Source organism: Trichosurus vulpecula, chromosome 3 (assembly GCF_011100635.1).
Source record: "Trichosurus vulpecula isolate mTriVul1 chromosome 3, mTriVul1.pri, whole genome shotgun sequence".
NCBI lineage: Eukaryota > Metazoa > Chordata > Mammalia > Diprotodontia > Phalangeridae > Trichosurus > Trichosurus vulpecula.
Genome location: NC_050575.1, coordinates 401,139,516 through 401,156,062, shown reverse-complemented (window position 1 = coordinate 401,156,062; position 16,547 = coordinate 401,139,516). Strand labels below are relative to the sequence as shown.

Here is a 16,547-nt window from a genome sequence, read left to right as displayed (position 1 = left end):
TGTGCTAAACACTGAAGATACAAGAGGCAAAGACCATCCCTGCCCTCAGCCAGCTCCCAGTCTAATGGAGGAGACAACGAGCAAACAAATACATACAAACAAGCCACATACCAGATAAACAGGAAATAATTAACAGATGGAAGACTCAGGAATTAAGAAAGGTTGGGGAAGGCTTCCTGTAGGAGGTGGGATTTTAGTGTGATGATCATAGAATTTCAAAGAGAGTCGGAAGAGACCTCAGAAGTCATCCAATTCAGTCCAACACCGTCATTCGGTGGATGACGAAACTCAGGTTAGCCTTTAGAGGAAGCACCTGGACCAGCCACGTTTCTCTCTCTGGACTTTGCTTCAGCTGTCTTCTGGTGAGTCCCCCCAGAGCCTCTGTTTGGGGGTCGGGCCCAGACCAATCGTCCTTCATTCCCCAGAATTCACCACCACCCTCTGGGGCAGGAACTGCCTTCCCCTCTCCCCCCTCCCCACCTTGTGTCTGCGTTTCCGAAACTTAGCACAATGCCTGGTCCAGAGGAGGCGCTTAATGAATGTTTGTTGTCTGGAGCACAAAGAAAATTTGTCCAGGGCCAAACGGTCAATAAGCATATGCTAAAAGATTTGAACCTAGGTCTTTCTGACTTCTCAGTCCAGTATGTATGTATATGTGTGTATATGTGTGTGTGTGTGTGTGCGCGTGCGCATGTGTATGTGTATATGTATGTGTATATGTATGTGCATATGTACATACATACGTATATATACATGCATGTGCGTGTGTGTGTATGTTTTGTTGTTGTTGAGTTGTTTCAGTCATGACCAGCTCTTTGTGACCCCATCATTTGAGGTTTTCTTGGTAAAGATATTGGAGGGGTTTGCCATCTCCTTCTCCAGCTCATTTGACAGATGAAGAAACTGAGGCAAACTTGCCCAGAGTCACACAGCTAGTAAGTGTCTGAGGTCGGATTTGAACTCGGGTCTTCTTGACTCCAGACCTGGTGCTCTACCAACTGTGCCAGCTAGCTACCCTGACATATAGATTTAGAGATAGATAGATAGATAGATAGATAGAGGGAGGGAGAGGGAGACAGAGAGATACTACCTATCATATGAGATAACATACGTAAAGTAGTTCACAAATCTTAAAGTATATATAAATGCCAGCTCTTACCATTGTACTAAGCCTGTTAGGAAGCTAGACTGGGCCCAAAATCCCACTTTCCCATACTCGGTAAAGGGCCCTAAAACCAGACTGAGACCTGGAGCAGAGTAGAAAGCATATTAGATTTGGATGGGGGGGACTAAGTGGCCTCTCAGTCCTTCAAAGGTCTCGATCTTAAGAACCCTAGAGACCTGGCCAGGCTGAAGCTCCAGGCTATTTGGATAGTTAGCCAGCAGGGGGTACTAGTGGTCAAGGAGAGGCAGATGGCAGCCTCACTCACTGACCAGTCTGGAGGACCTGGCTCTTCAGCACTGTCCCCTGCCCCAACGGAAAAAGTGAAAGCTTAGGGGAAGGTCAGCTGGCCCACCTCCCCCAGAACACACACACACACACACACACACACACACACACACACACAACACCACCTCCCCCCAAACTATTACCTGAATCTCTCTCTTGGTGGAGCTGATGTCCGCTTGCCCACAGCTCCTCCTGTCCATGTGCCTAAGCAGGAAAGAAGGTCAGTGATCAAGGCAGGGTCTAAAAGACCACTGCCCCCAAAGGGGCTGCCAAGGTCCATATGGCCCCCGAAAGCACCTCCCCATCCCCCTGCTCCCTTATAATCACAGAGATATGGATGAATTCTTGTGTGATCTATGTGCATGCACTTTAACATTCTGAGACTGTTTTCTCATCTGTAAATTGGGGCTAACGTTAGAAATACTTCCATCCCAGTGTTGTTGTGAGGCCTAGATAAGATACTACAGGTAATAAAAAGTTTCTCAAGCATGAGAGTGCCATAAAAACATCAGCTGTTATCATTATGGCCTGTGTCTATCCAAAAAGGCTGTTTAGTGCAGTGGAGAGGACAGCTCTTTGAACCAAGAAGAACTGGGTGAAAGTCTCACCTCTGATACAAGTGCCTGTGTGACCCTGGTGGGCACCTAATTTCCCAATGACCTAAATGATTCCCTAAGACAGGAGCTCTTTTTGTTTGTTTGTTTAGGTTTTTTTTTTTTTGAAGAGGAGAAAGGAAGGCAGTTGGGGTTAAATGACTTGCCCAAGGTCACACAGCTAGTAAGTGTATCAAGTGTCTGAGGCTGGATTTGAACTCAGGTCCTCCTGACTCCAGGGCTGGTGCTCTACTCACTGCACCACCTACCTGCCCCAAGACAGGAGCTCTTAACCTTTCTCGTGTCATGAACCCGTTGGGTAACCTGCTGAAACCCAAGGACTCCTTCTCAGAACAATGTCGGGTTGTTGTTTCTTTGTTTTCAAGTCATAATTAAAGGAAATACTAAATTTCAGTTATAGGTTATTGATAATAAAGACTTCATTCTTTCCCATTCAAGCTCACTAACCCCAGCTTAAGAATCTCTTCTCTATGTTTCTAATTCCAAGAGAAGATGCCATTTGCCAGCCAGCTGATGCAGTATATTACGCAGACCTCTCCTACCATCCATCCTTAATCTCCTGTCCTACCCTCTTCATAATGATGGGATTCGCCCAAATGGCCTTGGAACTCCAGCACCACGATCTTACCAGCTCAAGGCTTCAAACTAAAGCAGGAGTCCTCCATCTGGGGTCCATGAACTTGCTTTTTCAATATCTGGAGAACTGCCTTTCAGGAAAACTGGCTTTCTTTGTACCACCTATGTGTTGTATGCCTTTAAAAACATGATTCCAAGATTCTGTGGGCTTTGCCAGACTGCCAGAGGGGTCCAGGTTAAGAACTTGTCTTCTAGAGCACCCATTGGCCCCCAAGAAGTACTTTTCCTCCCAGACAACCCAGAGTTGGAGGCTTTGGCTAAGGCCTGGTTCTCCTGGGTCCCAGCTCCTGAGAGATAGTACCATAGAATCTCTGGAGTGTGTGTTTGTGCATCTATATGTGTCTGTCTCTCTCTGTGTCTCGTCTTTCTGTCTCTATCTCTGTTTCATTGTCTCTGCTCTCCCTTCTTCCTCTCTTCTTCTTCTTTCTCTTGTTCGTTTGTGTTCTTCTTCTCCTTTCTCACCTGTCTCTCTCTATCTCTGTCTCTCTCTGTCTCTCCTCTCTCTGTCATACACACACACACACACACACACACACACACACACACACACACACACACACTGCTATCTAGGTCTTCCTTAGATTGGACATGAGTAGTGACAGTATCAGGGAAAGGCAGGGCATCCCAGAGATTAAACCCCTTTAATCTCCTTCTCAGCCCCTCCTTCCCTCCTCCCCATCCAGTCTATCCCCCTCCCCCCAGGAGGCTGACAATCCTGGGGCTCACTCACTGGTACAGCTCTGCCAAAGACACCTCCAGCTCCTGCAGCTCCTCAAATAGCTCTGGGAAATAACGAGGAATCAGCAAGCGTCAGCCAAGACTCCCAAATGCCCCCCAGAGCCCCCTCTCCTCCTCCTGCGGCTGCTGCTGTTGTGACCACCTTTGCCCTCGGTCCGGTTCTGCTTGCAGGGGAATGACCAAATCAGTGATTGTGAGAGTTGGGAGAGACCTCAGCAGTCATCTCATATCTGATCCAACCCGTATCTGAAAAAGAATCCCTACCATAACCTATCCAATTAGCCTTTGCTCAAAGACCTCCAGGGAAGAGGAAACTCACTACCTTCCAAGGCAACCCATCCTTCTAACCCATGCCTCCTGCTATCACATACTCAAAATCAGCTCTCCTGTCCATTCCCAGTTCCTTCCATCAATCCTCATGCATCATTGACTCCAGGCCCCTCACTTTGCAGGTTGCCCTCCTCTGGATGCCTGCCAACTTATCAACATCCTTCTTAAAGGGTGGTACGCAGAACAGAACACAGTGCTACAGATAGGAGACTCTAGTACTAAGAGAATATTACCTCCTTTTGCCTAGAAGTTTAATACCTCTAATGCAAACCACGATTTCATTGGCTTTCTTGAATAACACATTGTCACTTCCCATAGAGCTTGCTGTCCACTAAGGACCCCAGATCTTTTTCAAACGAACTGCCATCTAAGCCCTGCCCCTCCTCCAGGATCCGACTGGAGCTCACTGCCTTGGGACAGGAGTGAAGTATAAGTGAAGCCCCTTGGACCATACATTTGATTTTGGAAGGGATGCAATTTGGCCCATCTTGAATAGCTGATGTGCTAATTAGCTTTACCAAACTTTTCTTTTTTTCTTCTTCTTCTTTAGCTTAAAGCAAGAGTTCTTCACCTTTTCTATGGTCTGGACCCCTCTGGCAGCATGGTGAGGTTATGGGGCCCTTCTTAGAATAATGCTTCCAGTAACTGAAGGAAATGCCGAGTTTCAATGAGAGCTTAGTGAAAATAAAAATGTGATGTAATTTTTTTCTGATCCAAGTTCATAGCCTCCCTGACATCTATCTGTAGCCCCTCCAAGGGGGGAGGTTACACACCTCTATTTTAAGGCATGAACTCTAACATTTGAGGAGAGGGAGAGATATATTGACAAAAGAAGATGATGTAAAAACAATAGATGTCAATACCATTAAGAGTTTCATAAATGTTTGTTGAATTGAATCACGTAGGGATTTTTATCTACTTCTGGTCCCACAAACAGTAAATCTCCACCAGAGTCTGCCTGGCCAGAGGGAAGACATAAGGAGATAAGTAATAAATGATCTTGTGGTACTGGAATGCCCCATCTTTGGTACCATGTGCAATTCCTCACCTTTCTCCCTCTTAGAATGGCTCTAGGGTAAATAAGAAATTGAGCCCTTGGAGCACCCTGGTCCTTCCCTTCTGGCACGGCCAACCCAGCCCTTCAGGTGCATGTGGAGAAATACAGCAACGAGCCCTTGGCCATACTGTCCCTGACCTCACCAGTCCACCCTCAGACTCCTCTAGCAAAGCCCTGGGGCCTCTCGGCTAAGATGACACCCAACCTCTGCCCCGTCCGATAATGCTAACCACTCCTCTTCCTAGTTTGCCCTCCTCCCCACCTTCCTTCTTCAGTTCTGCCCACCATTCTCCTGGGCCCAGACAGTCAGCTCCCGGGCCAGCTCAGGCACCACGAGGAAGGTTCGCCAGCCCTGGCGCTTCTTAGACTTCAGGATGTCCCCAAAGATGTGGTCCCCAATGTACAGGATGTCTTTCCCCCTTACTCCGAGCAGCTCACATACAATATCGGATGAACCTGGTTCCCAAAAGAAGAGTAAAGGTCACTATCCCTTCGCTTAGCACCTTCTCTCTGCCCCGCCGCCCCCCCCCCCCAGGGCTGATGTAGTTGCAAAGGGATAATTAGTCCCCTGTAATATACTGGAATTTTCCATAGTTCTGAGTTCCCTGAATAGGTGGTCTGAAGAGATGGGTGCCTCCAGCCAAAGAACACAAGGAGAAGTCATGGGGCAGTGTCCGAGGACAGGGATGAGGGAGCTCAGGGCACACAGGGAGCTCTGACCTCCAGAGTAGACGGCGCAGTGTTGGTGGGGTCCAGTGTAGGTGCCAATTCGAAGCTTTCCCGAGTCCTAGAAGAGATTAGAGGGTGGAAGCAGAGTGGTCTAGTGAGCCCCAACCCCTGAGGAAAAAAGAAAACCTCTTTTTTTTCAAGTAAGAGATGCTGATGGGGTAAATCTGAAAGGAAAGATATGAATGTAATGGGGACTTATTGTGCTATAAGAACTGATGAAAGAGAAAGGTTCAGAGAAACCTGGAAGACTTACATGAACTGATGCAGAAGAACAAGCAGAACCAGGGAAATAATTTATACAATAACACTATTGTACAAACAAACAACTTTGAAGGACTCAAGAACTCTGATCAACTCAATGACCAACTACAATCCCAGAGGACCAACGATGAAGCTTGCTACCTACCTGCCAACAGAGAAGTGGTGGACCCAGGGTGCAGAATGAGACATACATATGTGTGCATAGCCAAGGTAGAAATTTGTTTTGCTTGACTATGCATATTTATTAAGAAGGTTTTGTTTTTTACTTTTTCCTCCTCAATAGGGGGTATGGAAAAGTGAGAGGGAGAGAAAATAAATGCTTGTTAGTTGAAAAAAAATTTAAAGAATAAAAAACAAGAGAGAGAATTAAGGTAGCCTTAGCTAGGGGCCCTGGAGAGAAGATGGAGAGATTGGAGGGCTCCAACTTTTTAGCCCCACCCAAAACACCGTGCTAGAGCCCACCAAGCTTGAGGGAGAAATCAGACCTCAGCAGCTTTTGGGATCTCTAGCACTGAACCAAGGCTCTCCCAAAAGGAAATATGGCCATCATAATTCCCTGATTCAAGGGTCACAGTGGACAAAGCCAGTCTCCCCCCACCCACCTCAACACCCTCCCCTCTCCCCGCTTCATTACCGTGTTGACCTGTCTCAGCACAGTCCCCTCTGCAAAGAAGCGTGGTTTCTGCGTGTCCACCACAATCAGGTCAAAATAGGATTGCCAGGGCCGAGCCAAAGCTTCCACCTGCATAGAAGGGCAATACTGGGAACCCAGATTCAGAGAGCCCAGGCACACACACACACACACACACACACACACACACACACAAACACACACACACAATTCTGATTCAGTTCCAAGATTCTGATACTGGCCCATGTCCATGAGTCCTAGCATTAATTCCTGTGGGTAAGCCCATGAAGTCAGTGCTAATACCAAAGCTCCTCCCTCATGACCATCCTGTGAAGTAGTGTCTGAAGTGTCAATATTCTCATTTTTAGAGGAGGAAACTGAGGCACAGAGTGGCTAGGTGGTACAGTGGAAAGAGCCTTGGAATTGGAGTCCAAGATCCTGGGTTCAAATCTTGGCTGTCTCATTCACCAGCACTAGGAAGTAACCTTTTCTGGGCCTCAGTTTCTTTATCTGTAAGATAAGGAGGTTGAACTAGGTGACCTCTAAGGTCAAAGGGTTGGATTAGATCTAGGCTTCTGAGGCCCCTTCCCAGCTCTAGACCCAGGCTTCTCTGGATGTCCTGGAATGGGTTATTACATCTTTGCCACTCTCTCTCACATGTACAATCACACAGACACACCTAGTTAAACACACAGTCAGTCACACACCCATAGATACGAGGTCATTCACAGACAGTCCTACAGACTCTCCCACCATTTTCAGATGTCCATGCTTATCCAGCCTGGGAGGAAGTTAGGAAGAAAGTCCTCCTCCCTTGGACCTGCACCTCCCTCTGCTAGGATTTATGGGATGATAGTACCCCCTGGATTTAGAGCCTAACACTAGAAAAGCCTCATTTATACTTTAACCACTTTATAAGGTGGCAATTTCGGGCCATTCCCCCACCAGGCTTCTTCCACATGACCTGGCAGAGAGGGAGTAGGAAAGGGTCCTAGCTCTAGAACCAGAAAGATCCTCAGATACCAGCTAGTCCAATGCCCCTTCTTCTACAGAGGAGAAAACCTAAGCACACAGAGGCCAAGTGATTAACCGAAGGTCACACAGGTTAGGGTTTTAGGGTTAGGGCCAGAGGCACACATATTTAGGGTTAGAGTCAGAAGCATTTAGGGTTAAGGTTAAGATTTGAACTCAGATCCCCTGACTCACTAACCAGTGATCTTACAACATAATTGTCCCTGTTACACCTGGTCCATCACATCTTGGCTGCCCCCACCACATGACAACAGCACTCACACCTTCTCAGTCTTCCTAGCCAGGAGGTCTGGAAGTTGGGAACCACCCAAGGTGTTGGGAAGAACGTTCCCTTTGTCTGATCACTATGAGCACCGAGGAAAGGCCCAAGGCCCTCCCCAGCAGACCTCCCACCTCCCCACACACATACACACCCAATAAATCCTAGCCCCACCCCAGGAAAGCATAAAATACTCACCTGACCACAGTCGAACAGATAGGTCATGATTGCCTGGAAGGGACAGGAGGCAAGGTCAGGGTGCTAGGGGTCAAACCAGGGAGTCTACAGGTATCATAAGCCCACAAGCACCATTGCCCAAGGCTACCCTCTGCCTCCTCCCCTCTCACCCCACCAGGTAAGTACATCTCCAAAGTCAGACTTTTAGGCCTGAAAGAGCCCATCCTAATCTAGGCCCCTCAAAGAGAAGGAAACGAAAGCCCACGGTCACACAGCCAGGACCAGCACCCGGGTCTCCTCACCCCCCCATCTCCCACTCCAATAGCCTTTGTGCCAGACTATCTCCCCATTCTTCCTACCCCAGCTATCTCCCCATTCTTCCTACCCCAGCCAAGGCCTTGCTCCCCTCCTGGGGACACATGCACACACATGCCTCCCCACACAGACATAAACACACAGATGTACCACTTCAGAGCTTGGTACCCATTCCCAGTGGCCCGTCCATGTCTAACATGGCTGATTGTCAGCATCCTCAGGAGAGGTGACGATAACCAGCAGGGGACCACGGGGTATGATGGGTCACAGAAGCAGACGCTGCAAAATAGAACTGGGCCAACGTCTTTTTAGGCCAGACCTTGGGGGCCTCATTTTACAAATGAGGAAACTGAGGCCAAGGGCATAAGAAGAAGGGCTACATTGAGTATACACCAGAGCCTCTGGCTTCAGAGCCAATGCCGAGGTAATCTCTCTTTGAAACATGTCATGTGACCTCTCCATTTCTATGATGATGACAACAAAGATGACGATGATGATGATGATCACAACAATAGTCGTATTTACACATATCATCCCATTTGACCCTCCTTTAGAGAGGTGCTTTTATTATCCCCATTTTATAGATGAGTCAATTAAGGCTGAGAGCAAATACATAATTTCCCCAGTGTCCCATAGCTAGTGAGGATTGGAGTTGCAGTCTTGCTGACTCCATATCCAGAGTGTGGATACCCACAGAAATGGGGCTGCAGGGTCAGGCAGGCGAGGCCAGCCATCCTTCTCCTCCCCCACAGCAATCCATACTCACGTTGGTGTAGTTGTAATTGCTGTTGGTGGCCAGAAACACTTTCCCAACTTCCTTCATCTTTCCCAATAGGAGAGGAATTCGGGCCTATGGCAAAAAGGTGGGGAAGTGTAAAGGATGAGGTTTTCAGATTCACCCTGAGCCCCCATCGGTAGACCTCAGCTTCCTCAGTACAAGGATCAGACCACAGGATGGATATGCTAGTACTGAATGTCTTCTATGTGCACAGCCTCCCTTGTACTTGGGACTGGGAAGAAAGACCAAAAGTCTTCCTCTAGCCCACCCTCCACAGCCCCCTCCAGAAAAATAAGCACAAAGTCAACTCTCACATCTTTCTCCACATACTTCTCCAAGTTCTCCAAGGTCTTCTCCTTGAGGCAGCCCTGACAAAGGGGAATGAAGATGTGTACGGGAAAGGAGGTTTGGCAAAGGGAGGTCAGGGTCAGGGAGGCCATGGGAAATGAGACAGAGTAAGAGAACCCAGGCTAGGCTCTTCTTCAGAAAAGATATTAAATAGGGAGGGATCTAGTAGAGAAGGTTTAAAGGGGAAACAGATGCTCTGGGTTCTCAGAAACATGGGAAAAATCCAAGGTTGGGGGAAGGGAGGTCAGAGCTGGGAGGTGGGTGGGAAGGGGTGCACCTGCTCACCGACAGGTGGACGTTGTTCATGGCATCAGACACATCCTGGAAGAGGCTACGGAAAGACATGAAGAGGTTCCCGTGCTGGTAGCCTGTGTCACAGCTAGGAAAACCAAGGAGAAAGAAGATGAGGTGAAAGACCAACCATGTGCTCCAAGGGAGCGAGTACTGACTGCAGTCTAATGTTTTTACTTGTTGTCTTCCCTGTTTGAATATAAGCTCCCTGAGGGCAGGAACTATCTTCCTTTTATTTGTATCCCCAGCACTTGGTCCAATGCCGGACACCAGGTAAGCACCTAATAAATGCTTGTTCACTTGGACTTGACTACATGACCTTGGATAAGTCACAATTTCCCTGGGCCTCAGTCTTCCCACTTGTAAAATGAAGGGGTTGGACTAAATGGCCTCTGATCAATGATCCATGATCCCAAGACCTAGGTACAAGTCTTTTCTCTTACACATTCTGAAGATGGGATTGGAGGCTCCAGACCAGCTTTCTAGAGTAATGATACTATTAACTCTAATGAGGATACAAGAGAGTGTCTGGGGAAATGAAGAAGCCTCCAACTTCTTCTAAAAAGATGAGAGAGGGAAAGAGGGCTGTCCACCACAACAAGGTGAGCTACACTGTGTACTGCCAGTTAAAGCTGGGCCCAGAGTGAGGAAGACCTGAGCTCAAATCTGGTCTCAGACACTTACTGGCTGTGTGACCCTGGTGAGGTCACTCTACCCTGTTTGCCTCAGTTTCCCCATCTGTAAAATGAGCTGGAGAAGGAAACGGCAAACCACTCCAGTATCTCTGCCAAGATAATCCCAAACAGAGTCACAAAGAGTCAGACAGGACTGAACAAAAGCCAGTTACACCATGGGATGCATCATGGGTCACACTGGAGGCTGCACTGGGGGTTATTGTAGGCTACACCCCATGGGTTATCCTCTAAGTTACCATGCCCGTGACTACTGTAGCTTGCGCTATTAGAGACATTACTGTGGGCCACACTCCAGGTGTCCCACAGAAGGGACAGAGTTCAAAGTATAGGACCTAGAGATTTGTCATTCAGTGATCTGGCTTGAGGACTAAGGGCAAAAACCAGATTATAGGTTTTGAGACTCACTTAATGTATCTGGAGCAGTTAGTAAAAAAGTCCACGAGGCAGGCATACAGATACGTTTCTGCAGAGGGAGCACAGAAGAATCAGTCATACCTAGGAACCTGCCGAGCCCCACACCCACACCTGGGAGAGATGAGGCAGGCCCCAGCTTAGCTAAAGCCAAGGACGCAGAGAAGGAGAGACATCCAAGAGGAAGGAGGCAAACAACCCCACCTTAAATTCACCCTGCTTGCATTCCTCAGACCTCCCCTCTGTGCTTGGCATATAGTAAGTGCCTAATACTTGCTTGTTGAATGACTGAATCTTTGTTTTCTTCACTCTCACTGCCCTCCTCCCCAGCCGTCTCCTCTTGGAGTGCCACTCCTCTGACTCCCGGAGCTTCTCCCAAACACTTCTCACCTCCCTCTCTCCTGATCCCCCAGCTCTTTCTTGATCCCTCTTCTTCCTCTTGATCATCCTCACTGCTCTGATTTTCCCTCCCCCTTCTCACTTGAATCTCCCAGCTACCTCCCCTCTGAACTCCTTGAGAGTAAAGCCTATTTCATTTTTTATTTTGCATATGTCTAGTGTCTAACACGGTGACTGGCTTAGTAGCAAGCCTGTTGACTGATCGATCTGTTCCTGCTCCCACTCACCTGGAAGGTTGAAGAGAGTATTGAGAATGTGGAATCTTTGCATGTCATCCCGATGAATGAACTTACTGGGGTAAAAACTCCAGATTTCAGTGCTGGGGTGGGAGTAGGAATGGGTGAATTGGAAGTGAATTGGAATAGGGGAGCAGCTCTCCCATAACCCAACTGTCCTCTCCACTCCTCAGCATAGAGAGAAAATATGATTCCCCCCCCCCCCCCCGCTCATTATCCATCCCAGGATCCCTTGCCCCACTCAATCCACAACTTATCTTCATCCCTAAACCATGAAGGCCCCAGAGGCACCACCCAGCACATACTCAGTGAGGAAGGAGAAACCATGAGTAGCCAGCAACACGTTCCCATGGGTGTCCACCTTCAACAGGTTGCCGTAGAGTACATCAAACACTAGGCCCCTGCCAGGACCAAGCAAAGGGATGGAGAGGGAAGAATGGAAGGAAAGGAAAAGAAAGGGCAGGGAGAAGCTGGCCTGGGAGCAAAGCTAGAAGTCTTAGCTCCTTCCTCCAAAGCTAGCTCCCTGTCCCTTCTTCCTCCTACTGTCCTTCCCTCCCTCCAAAATTCACGGTTGTCCCTCTCCAAGCCCTCCTTCCTTTCCCAATCCATGGTCCTTTTCCATCCCCTAAACTCAATTGGTCTTCTCTCAAATCCATTGTTCTTTTCTCTCCCTAACCTGGTTCTTCCATCACTAAACCTTTGTCTCTCTCCGTCCCTCAAATCCAGAGCCTTCCTCCCTAACACTCAGACTATCCTTCCCCAAATCCATTGTCTATAACTATCGCTGAAACTTGTGTCCTCCTCCCCCAAATCCATTGTTCCTCTCAATACTCCAATCTTTCTCTCTCCCTCTCCCCCAAATCCAATGTTCCTATCTATCCCCCAGTCCCTCCTCCAAAATCAATGCCTCACCCACTCCCTATAAACTGGCCCTTTCCCCTATACTCCTAGTCCCTGTTCTTCCCAGAAAATGTACTCTTCCTCTTCTCCTCCCTCAAACCACAGTCCTTCCCCCTTCTTGCTCCCCTACTAAACTCTCTGCCCCAACCCAACTCCCCTAGGTGGGGTTTTGAGTCCTGGCCCAGGATCAGAAGTCTGGGGTGGAGGGGAGGGCCCTGAAACTAAGGAAGGATGGTACCTGGTGGGGTAGGAAGGGTCATAGACATAGCGGAGGATCTCGTGGGGGTAGCCGACGCAGACCAGCCTTTCCAGAAGTAGTTCAAATGCCAGGGCCTCGTAATCAGGAGATTTGTACACTAGAGGAGAAAAGAGGGAAGGAGCTGTGCTGGTCCCTGAAAGCCCATCCCCTCCTCCTAGCATACCCCACCCCACCCCACTCCCAAGAGCCTTGGCCAAGCTAAAGTCAGAGGACACAGCCTTTGGCTGACTGATCTTCCGGGCACACAGGAGGAGCTTAGTAAGTGCTAGTTGACTGACTGACCATTCTACCCTACCCTACTGACTCAGTTGGTGAGGTCAATAGATGAAGTTCCTTAGTGTCCAGTTCTTTCTACGCCTGGACTTCTATCTCTAGTCCCTCAAGATGGCAGAATTGTGTTAAATGACTGGTCCCCCAGACCACACACATGAGACTCACTCATCTACCCAACTGGTAGTGGGTATAATTAGTTCAGTTTTTGCAAAGGGACTAGACCTGTAATACCATTAGTATAGGGAAGTCTCAAATGAGGAAACTCCCTCCACCAATACGGGTTGGCACCTAATCTACAAGTTAAGAGTCTTATTACAGAATTGCCTAGAACACAGGGAAATTGAGTCACTTGCCCAAGGTCACAAGGTAGAGGTTGGGCTTGAACTGGCTCTTAAGAGCAGTTTTCTGTCTAGTGGACCACACCACTTTCTTCGCTACAGGCAGCCAATAGATGATGTCTCAATTATGTTCATTCATTCAACAAATGTTTATTGAGCACTTACTGTGTGGAAGGCACCAAAGGGCAGGGTGGGGCAGAGTAGGAATAAGAAAGGGAACAGCAGGAAAGAGCATTGATTGAGTCAGGAGGACCTGGATTCAAATGCTGGCACTACCACTTACTGCAAGGGTAATTTTAACTTTTCTCAGTCTTCATTTCCTTGTCTATAAAACAAAAGCATTGGACTTGATGGCTTCTGAGGTCCCTTGCCCCTCTAAACCTCTTTCCAGTGCCCAGCCCCTGAGCTCCTCCTACCAGCCAGGGTGTAGTCCATGTCGAATCCAAAACATCTGATCTTTCCCAGGGCTAGGCTGCGGTTCACAAATACCCTAGGGGGAGAAGGAAGTGTGTGGGTGTCCAGCTGCCACAAACTAGCCCAGCTCTCCCCTCGGTGACTTCCTCCCTATATCCCACTCTCTCCAAAGATGAGTCAGGAACGCTGGGGGAGCAGAGCACTGGTGCTTGTATACACAAGGGTGTATGTTAGAGGGAATCCAGGGCCATGGGTGGGAGGAAGCAATGGAGGCTGTCTCTAAGTCAGCTGGAGGGACCAGCTTTCTCTCTTACTTACCTTTCTTAGGGTTGTTATACATTACCCCCATTCATGAATTCTACAATGCAGCTAAAATGGCCTACTTTCTATAGCTAGATGGAACCATAGATAAACTGCTGGATCTGGAGCAGGGGTGGGGAACCTTCGGCCTCGAGGCCACATGTGGCCCTCTAGGTCCTCAAGTGCGGCCCTTTGACTGAATCCAAACTTTGTAAGGAAGGAAAGAAGGAAGCTCCGAGTTCAAATTCAGCCTCAGACACTTACTAGCTATGTGACCTGGGACAGGTCCCCCTTCATTTCCTTAACTCTAAAATGGGCATGATAATAGCTCCTACCTTCCCAGGTTATTGTGAATATCAGATAATCGTGAAGGCCTTAACACAGTGCCTGGCTCATAGGAGGTGTTTAATAAATGCCTATGTCTTTCCTTACACATGATATTCCATCTCCCATCTTCATTTATACAGGCTTTCCTTCCTACACACTCTCCCCCCTTGAATGCACTTCTTCCTCACCTTCAGCTCTTAGAATCCCTATTGTTGTTCTGTCATGTCCTACTCTTCGTGACCCCATTTGGGGTTTCCTTGGCAAAGATGCTGGAGTGGGTTGTCATTTCCTTCTCCAGCTCATTTTACAGATGAGAAAACTGAGGCAAACACAATCAAGTGACTCGTCCAGGTTTGAACTTAGGGAGATAAGTGAGGACTCCAGGCACAGACCTCTATCCACGGCACCCCCTAGCAAAAGGTTTGAAAGTCTGCAGTAGCATTCTCCCGCCTAGAAACGGTTGAGAGGCTTTGGATATCTCAATTGCTTATTTAAAAAACCAACAAGCCAATGGACCTGCCTTTAGGGCATAGAATACACTTATCCCTTTGCCCCTGGAGGAACTTTGTTACTTCCATAAGATCACCTAAGGAGTAAGGGAGGCAAAGCCCGAAAATTAAAACTAATCACCCCTTAGGGCAACACCGGGAGAATCTGAGTTCCGGGCTCTCGAATCTACAAGAATGTGTCAAATAGGAGAGATAAGCTTCCTCCCATTTCTTCTCTTTCCAGCCTCAAAAGCCCCTTCCCTGGATGAATCATTTCACTGAAGCCATATAGCAATCACTTTCAATTTTGTCAGTTTCACTTCTCAGCCTCCTTTCCTTGGGGGGATGGGGGGGGGGTGCTCGGTGGGGAGATGAAGGCAGGTATGCAAATGTTTGCCCTGGAGTTATCTTTGGGAACTTGCAGCTACTTCAGCCAGCTCTGAGGTCTTCAAGCCTCCCTCCCATCCTTTTTAGAAGCACTCTTTCACTATTTCTGGCTTTCCCCTTTTGTGTTGGTGTTTTGGCCCCTGACGACTTTCACTGTAGTCTATCCCAGGCACCCTAATACCCCCCATCCCCAACACACACACTTACTATCTTTCCTAAGAGAATGCAAGTTCCCTGACTGAAGGAATAAATGTGTTTTGACTGATTGCATTTCAGAGTTCCCTCCCTAAAATTAAGAGATTAGACTCACAGCTTTCTATGGCCCCTCTCAGCTCTATGATGACTTTGATGTCTAGGTCCCACCTAGAAGTCCCTTTTCTGTCCTCAGTTACTGTATTTCTATATGTAATCATAACTGTTGCTAGGGCCCTGTTAGTGTAAAATTCTGGTGTGTAGCCCTTAAGATATGGTGGTGTCTATAAATGTGTGTTAGCCAAGGTATCGTTATGTTCATGAGTTGCGGAAGGTGAGCTGGCATTCTGGAAATATGCATATGTATCTGTGTGTGAAAGTGTAACCTCACCTAGGTATATGTGGATGTAAGAGGCATGTGTGTTCGTCTTATTCAGTATGTATGAGGCGCATTGTCAAGTAGAAAGAAGGTATATGCTCACCGCTGGTTATAGTCTTTCTTCAGCCCCCAGGAAGACACCAGGCTTTCCGGCTCTAAACCAACTTCTCCCTGGTTCGAAGTGGCCATTCCTACCCAGAGCCGAGGCAAGAGTTGACCGTCTTCTCTGCCTGCTACCTCCACACTATCAGCAGAGCACAGCCGGTCAGCTCTGCATCAGAAACTCTGGACAGCACTGACCCAGAAGGCCACACCCAATCCTTCCCATCTCCCCCATTGCCCCCCACCCCACCCCCATCTTTCTGCCTGTCAGCGAAAAAGTCATTTTCCCCAATCACTTTATCTAGGGTCTTCAGTCCTGGGCACTACATTTTAGTGAAATGGGAACTGACATCCCTAAGAGTAGAAGACAGTAGAGAATATTCCACCTACCGTGCAGGACCATTGCTTCAAGGGTTAACTTGGTCCCCAATTTAAATTATGGAAATACAGTGAGAATGTTCTGTCCTACTATCCCAGAGCTAGGTTGCTAAACTACATTACCCCCCAAGTGGTTTAGGGGTTCCGCGAGAGGTCTGAGGACACCTCTTCTCCGATGCCATTGGCTTGAGTCCTCACCAGTTATGTTCTTCCCCCTCCCTTTAGTTAGATATCAGTAACTAGCCCCAAGTTCTATTTTACAACTTTACATCTATTAGCTTTTATAAAGAGAGACTTACTTCAAAGATGTAACAAGAACCAAAGTACAAACATTTCCCCCAACACAATTAGTGGTGCAAGCTCTACTAACACTGCCCCAGTCTCTAGGGAAAGTGGGCTCAAACTTAGTTCAGACACTATATA

At 47.9% G+C, this 16,547-nt stretch overlaps 1 protein-coding gene across 1 annotated transcript in view; it reads right to left on the bottom strand.

Moving 5' to 3' along the window:
* The window catches only part of NT5DC4 (5'-nucleotidase domain containing 4), a 21,670-nt gene extending 5,837 nt beyond the window's left edge, over positions 1 to 15,833 (bottom strand). Inside the window, 15 exon segments of the mRNA XM_036750086.1 lie at positions 1,594 to 1,654; positions 3,431 to 3,482; positions 5,111 to 5,281; positions 5,546 to 5,612; positions 6,450 to 6,557; positions 7,936 to 7,968; positions 8,996 to 9,079; positions 9,322 to 9,375; positions 9,641 to 9,734; positions 10,747 to 10,804; positions 11,379 to 11,470; positions 11,693 to 11,788; positions 12,526 to 12,643; positions 13,574 to 13,647; positions 15,748 to 15,833. Coding sequence (XP_036605981.1) covers positions 1,594 to 1,654; positions 3,431 to 3,482; positions 5,111 to 5,281; positions 5,546 to 5,612; positions 6,450 to 6,557; positions 7,936 to 7,968; positions 8,996 to 9,079; positions 9,322 to 9,375; positions 9,641 to 9,734; positions 10,747 to 10,804; positions 11,379 to 11,470; positions 11,693 to 11,788; positions 12,526 to 12,643; positions 13,574 to 13,647; positions 15,748 to 15,833 — 1,248 coding nt within the window.
* Positions 15,834 to 16,547: the final 714 nt, after the last annotated feature.